This window comes from Populus nigra, chromosome 1 (genome assembly GCF_951802175.1).
Source record: "Populus nigra chromosome 1, ddPopNigr1.1, whole genome shotgun sequence".
NCBI lineage: Eukaryota > Viridiplantae > Streptophyta > Magnoliopsida > Malpighiales > Salicaceae > Populus > Populus nigra.
The window spans coordinates 44,615,881-44,622,454 of NC_084852.1; the positions used below are offsets into that span (position 1 = coordinate 44,615,881).

At 33.9% G+C, this 6,574-nt stretch overlaps 1 protein-coding gene across 1 annotated transcript; it reads right to left on the reverse strand.

Moving 5' to 3' along the window:
• Window positions 1-2,797: 2,797 nt before the first annotated feature.
• On the reverse strand, window positions 2,798-5,975 carry LOC133701853 (ethylene-responsive transcription factor ERF113-like). Its single transcript, XM_062125994.1, has 2 exons — window positions 5,506-5,975; window positions 2,798-3,607 (listed from the first exon to the last, which is right to left on the reverse strand). Exons 1-2 carry the CDS (start codon window positions 5,645-5,647, stop codon window positions 3,042-3,044), a joined length of 708 nt encoding a protein of 235 aa, XP_061981978.1. The 5' UTR covers window positions 5,648-5,975; the 3' UTR covers window positions 2,798-3,041.
• Window positions 5,976-6,574: the final 599 nt, after the last annotated feature.

A 6,574-nucleotide genomic window follows, 5' to 3' on the forward strand; every position in this document is an offset into this window, starting at 1 on the left:
AATGATTATATCATTAGCTGCTATGAATGAGTGGACTGTTTTTCAACTAGATGTCAAATCTGCGTTTTTACATGGAGAACTTGTAGAGCAAGTATTTGTGGATCAACCACCAGGCTATGTAAAGAAGGGAAGCAAGCATATGGTCTATAAGCTGAAAAAAGCTCTTTATGGATTGAAACAAGCTCCAAGAGCTTGGTATAATCGAATTGACACCTACTTCAGCAAAGTTGGCTTTCACAAGTGTCCCTATGAGCACACACTCTACATCAAAACTGGAGAAAAAGGTAATCTTTTGATTGTGTGCTTATATGTGGATGATTTAATATTTACTGGCAATGATGAAGGCATGTTTAGAACATTTAAACAGTCTATGATGAAAGAATATGAGATGACTGATTTGGGAAAGATGAAATATTTTCTTGGCATAGAAGTGACTCAATCTGCGGGTGGCATCTTTATTTGTCAAAAGAAATATGCTCGTGAGGTCTTGGAAAGGTTCAGAATGGATGATTGTAATCTGGTGCAGGTTCCTATAATTCCTGGAACTAAGCTAACTTGAGATGATGAAGGAGAAAAGATTGACAACATCTATTACAAGCAAATGATTGGAAGCCTGATGTATATGACAGCCACTCGACCAGATTTAACATATGCTGTTAGTCTCATTAGCAGATTTATGGAAGCTCCAACTGAACTATATTATCAAGCTGTTAGAAAGATACTTCGCTATTTAAAAGGCACTCTTGACTATGGTTTGTTCTACAAGAAGAGGAAGAGTGAAAAACATGAGTTAGTTGGTTTTAGTGACAGTGATTATACTAGGGATGTGGATGACCGTAAAAGCACATCTGGATATATATTTCTCTTAAGTGGAGCTGCAATTTCATGGTCCTCAAAGAAGCAACCTGTTGTTACTTTATCTACAACCGAAGCAGAGTTTATAGCTGCTACATCATGTGCCTGTCAAGGTATCTGGCTAAGAAGAATTTTGGAAGAGGTGAAGTATACACAGCAAAGTCCAATTATGTTATTTTGTGACAATAGCTCAACTATTAAATTGTCAAAAAATCCAGTCTTGCATGGAAGAAGCAAACACATTGATGTGAGGTTTCACTTTCTACGTGATCTCACCAAAGAAGGAAAAGTGGAACTAGTTCATTGCAGAAGTGTTGAGCAAATTGCAGACATTTTAACTAAACCTTTGAAAGCTGAATCTTTCATGAAGTTGAGAGCATTACTTGGCATGTGTTCCATTGATAAAATAAACTGATTGCTTATGAGCATACAGTTTAAGGGAGAGTGTTAAAGTTGTTAGGATTTACTTTATTTGTTTTCTGTTAATAAATCCTATTAACTAGGAATCACAGCTGTGAATCAAAGCTATTGAGTTGATCGAGTCAGTAGGTTTCTGTTATTATTATCTAGTTTATTTTTCTGAAGTAGTTGTGATGTAAGGCTATTTAAAGCCAACTATTCTTCAATTCTAAATTGTGAGTGAAGATACAGTTTTGGTTTATTTGCAATATTTATTCTGATGATCAACAGGGATAACTTATATCGTTAAATTTTAAATTTGTTTTTTTAATAATTATAAGTTTAAGTTTTTTAAAATAATTTTAGGATTTATAAAATTAATCAAGATATACATAGTGATTATATATGTAAATAATAATAATAAAGTGTAGTCTTATTGATGAAAAGACAAAGTATTGGATGGAAGCGTAGACGTCGACTTTGGACTATACGCATAAGATCAATTATACATTCGATCAACCAAATTTGAAATATGGCATCCAACGAGTTTACCCAACAGAAGGTGATTTTGACGTTGCTAAGGTCCTGGCTAGATCTTTAGGGTCCTCGAGAAGATCCCCACCAGTTTGGCTCAGAAGTTTGACGAGCAATGCATGGCTTTTGACAAATTCTTAAGAGTTTTCAACAAAGTTGGCCTTTAGACTTGAAAATAAATAAGTAAAAAACACCGTTGCATTGAATAAATGGCAAAATGTGGGCGAACAAATTTGAAAGATATAAATAGATGAATAGACAGGCACGCGCTTAGTTAACAAACCCCACAACACAACTCTTTATATATATATATATATATATATATATATATATATATATATATAAATAGATCTTCTAATCAGTTTATAAATTTGATTAATTTTACAAACTTTAAAATTAATAATTATATAAACCTTCGGTAGCTGTAAAAGACCTAAACTCGTGATTATTAAAAAAAAAACAAATTCAAAACCTGGCCAATTGAGTTACCTTCCATAATTTCACAATACCAACTTTGTTAAGATGATGTTTGGTTTTATATTTTAAAAATATTTTAAAAAATTAATATTTGTTTTATTTTAAATTATTTTTTAAATATTTTTATTTTATTTTGATGTGTTAATAACAAAATAAATTTTAAAAAATAAAAAATATATATTATTTTAATATAATTTCAAATAAAATATATTTTAAAATCAACCCTCAACAATAATTAACGAAGTGAAACAGCTACATTCAACATTATTGCACAAGTACAAGAATCAAAAGCGATTAAGACCGTGGAAGACCACATGCAAATAGTATTTGAAAAAAAAACACGATAACATAATCAAAATTTCTTAAATATGGTTATATTTTCATAGCTTACAAACCATGCATTCAAATTGCAAAGTGAAAGATGATTCTGGGGGTGACTAAAATAAGGGCGTCCTACTCCCAGAGCATTGAACTTGGAAGGAATTCAAAGAGAAGAGCTTTTAAAACTCGCAGACAATATTTCTTCATTAAAAAAAAAAATAATCACAACTTTTTAGGGATATTTTCTAAATGATTACCTTTTAAATAATACACTCAATTATTATAAAAAGAAAAGAAAAGAAAGGCGGGCTTCCAAAACACCACAAGAATACTTGGAAGTTCTTGATTTTTGAACTTCTCGATATTTGATGGTAATGCTTTGATACATGCCTTATATTTCTTTAACTAAGGAATGCCATGTTGGCCTCTTAGTACTGAAAAATCAAAAGATAATATTACTCGCTAGGATTACTAGAGCCCTTCCCATGTTCCTGTTGATCTGAGCTAGGGGAGCCATCAAACCTTGACGAGAATCTCATTAGATCTTCTTGTTGTTGATTTAGTTGTTGCTGTGATAGAAAGCTTTGTGAAAAATGGCCGGGGAAAGGTTGTTGATTAAAGAGGCTTGAAGTGTAGTACGGGAAATTGGCATCATTGCTAGAAAGGATTTGTGCATATTGAAGCAAGTCTGGGTAAGTGTCTGGAACAAATGATGAGGGGGGAGGGGGAGGAGGAGGAGGAGGAGAAGCAACTGGCCTAGGATTTTGTTCAGTCATGACATTGCTTGAAGTCCCAGAACCCATGAAGTAGCCGAACTCGTGAACTCTTTCAGGAAAATTAAGCTTAGCCTTGCTGCCTTTGAACTTAAGCGCTGCCTTGTCATACGCAACAGCTGCATCCTCAGCAGTATCAAAAGTACCAAGCCAGACTCGAGCTGCCTTTTTAGGGTCACGTATTTCGGCTGCCCACTTACCCCAAGGTCTTTGTCTCACTCCTCTGTAATGCCTTCTCCTTGTATTTTCTGCACAAACAAAATAGTGTAAGCGATTGTAAGGAACTGAATTTTAACAGTGATGCATGATCATGCATATAAATATGTATGTAAAAAAAAGAGAGTACAAAAGGATTCTCAAAATAATTAAATGAACGCTAGGGATTAGAGTGCAAGTCAATGGTCTCAAAATTTTCATCATCAGCAACCATATGACATAATTGAAAGGTTATGAGTGTATGGGATAGTGTTCGAGTGCAACCGTATACGATGCAAGCCTCTCCACTGTAATATTCTAATATTATCAGGTATAATGGCTAGGTTATATTCACATAAATAACATAATAATTATTCACTTTCCAATAGGTAAAAGCTAAAGATAAAACTTCATATTTTTATGAACTTCTCATGCAAATGTTTATTAGATTTGAATAAGCTAAGAGATTATATCATATCGAAGAATCATTGAATTTAATTAAAAAAATTAATTTTCAGGTGAAGGTCAAATTAGTTTTTCATACTGACAATAAATTAGATGTCAAAACAAAGTGGGTTTTATTTTTTATATTAATATCTAGATCGTTAACGATTTGCATCTTAAATGATATTATTTTTTCATTTCTTTTCAAGAAATATTGAATTACAACCCTTTTTTTTATTAAAAAGAAAAAATATATATATATCCCTGGCCATTAAATACACACACCCCTTACTATAACTGAGCGTATAGAGATACTCATCCCCTGTAATAACTCAAGAGAGTGGGACAATAGAAGACAGTACGTAGCACTGGCACGTCTCAGAATACAGCTAGCTCAAAACTCCTCCTCCTTTACTCCTCTTGCTATAGTTTGGTAATCAAGTAATTTAGACAAATAAAAGCAAGTCTCAACTTAGAGCTAGCACTCTATATATGTTTATATATAAATGCAACTCGATAGGTAAAGTAAGATGCAGTACTATAATGCCAAGAAAGCTTAACGTGCGTTGGATAAAGGCCAGCAATTCATAATTTCTTTTCAAGTTTTCTTTTGATTTGATTCTATTAATTATAATTTTATGCGAGCAAAGTCGTTAAGAAGACATTTAACATTGAAATGCAAGCAAAAAATCAGGATTCAATCCCTTTAAAAGAAACCCAAACACGAAATTAATTGATAGATTGCGGTGTTCATCGATCAAGGACAAAAAAAATTTGGCTTATGTACCAACAAACCGTGCTGTCACTTTCAAGATTAGGCAAGGTGAAGCAACGAGAAGAAGTAAGTAGAGATCATCAAAGGATAAGGCACAAGGTCAATGTCCCAACAAAAAGGAATGCTAGTGATTCACGGAAGTGACCATATCCTTCCCTTTTCCCTTCTAGTTAATACGAGGAATGTCGTGAATCATGATCAGTTCACACCAGTGAAGCTAGTTATAGCCAATAGGAAGAGATTGACCGAATCAACTAGAGCACATGGTAAATGATTTGTTACCACCTTCACATCACTAACATGTGCATCTCCGCAGAGAAAAAAATGAAGGGGTTATTAGGCTGGCCTTTTTTTTTTAAAAAAATAAAATTTATCAATGAAAATAAAGAGAAAGGACATGTATCGATACAGTGCGACAACTTTGACGAGATAAATATCTATTAAAACAAGATGAAGAAGCAGCAAAATTAGAAAGTTTTGACAACTTAAGCAAGAAAACGATTAACCTTGCCAAGTGAACTTATTGCTCTAGGAGTACTATTTTTCTCTTGTTTTTTCCATTTCCAGATATGAAGCAAGTGTCTTCGTTTTTTTTTTTTTGTGTAAATTAAATTTGTCTAGATCATTTGGGATAATGCCAAAAACTTTATTTGAGTGGAGCTAAAGGCCGGCGTAGGTAAAGGATTTTGAAAAGAGAGATTCAAATTAAGGAAGGGAAGAAATATCCATCACCTTGATCTTGCACTGGTTGAGACTGGTCAGGTTCGCCTTTGACGACGGATTGATGGAGAGCAAATGGGGTTGATTGCACCGTTGGGACGTTATTGTCGGTAGTACCCATGGCTTGAGTGAGAGCTGAAACCATAGAAGACATGTCTGTCTCTGACCAAGTGGAAGAATAAGAAGGGAAGTCATCAAGTTCCTTTTCCTTCTCCTCTGATGCTTCCGGTGGAAGTGGCCTCTTTCCATACCTGCGATCCACCTTTGAAAAAAGACAGTTGATGCTAAATCTTTTGGTTTTAGGACGGTGACACTAGGGCATGAAATGACTGTTGCTTTGCTAGATTTGCAGCTTCTGAATAAGCCCTACACATCAAGAATCAGATCAAAGGACTGTTAGTGTTGGGCTTGGGTGCACAGGCAGAGAGAGAGGGGGGAAGAACCGGAAGAAGTAAGGGTACTTTGACAGGTGGTATTTATGGGTCAGTGTTTATCTTCTTGTATCTGCTTGCGCGATATAAAAAAGTTGACTTTTATTTTATTACAAAAAAACGACTAGTATTTCCGTATTTCTCAAAATAAATAAATAAATAAACGAGTGGTATTTTGGTGGAAATTAATTAATACTGCAATCATTTAAACGTCCCCCGAGTATCCTAAAATAGTGGGATTGCTCCTCTTCTTTGAATAACTGCAGAAATGGCCCTAAAATGTGTTTTGCGAATTGCGATCTTATAACATTACAAATCGGTCTATTAGATTTCACCCATTTAATCTTAGCCATTGATTATGACATGCAAGTCTCTCTCCCTCCCTAAAAAACCACCAAAAAAGACCCAAAAGCACACGGAGTTAGAGGTTGATATTTATACGTACGTGCTGTAATAATGATATATTTATCCTAACATTACCAGGCTGGTTACTTAATGACTATATGATCATATTTTTCATGTATTTTTGACTTTTTATTAGGAAGCATGTGCGATCCACATAAATTTAGATGGATTACAATTGTCAACTAAAATACTCATTAGTTTAATAATTAATTAAAGGGTTGAAGTCATAAAAAAAATAAAATAAA

Excerpts from the sequence above, each read along its gene's own strand:
- LOC133701853 (XM_062125994.1), bottom strand. The coding sequence starts at position 5,647 with ATGTCTTCTATGGTTTCAGCTCTCACTCAAGCCATGGGTACTACCGAC. Across the intron at positions 3,608-5,505 it reads TCAACCAGTGCAAGATCAAG|AAAATACAAGGAGAAGGCAT; the intron begins GTGATGGATATT and ends TTGTTTGTGCAG.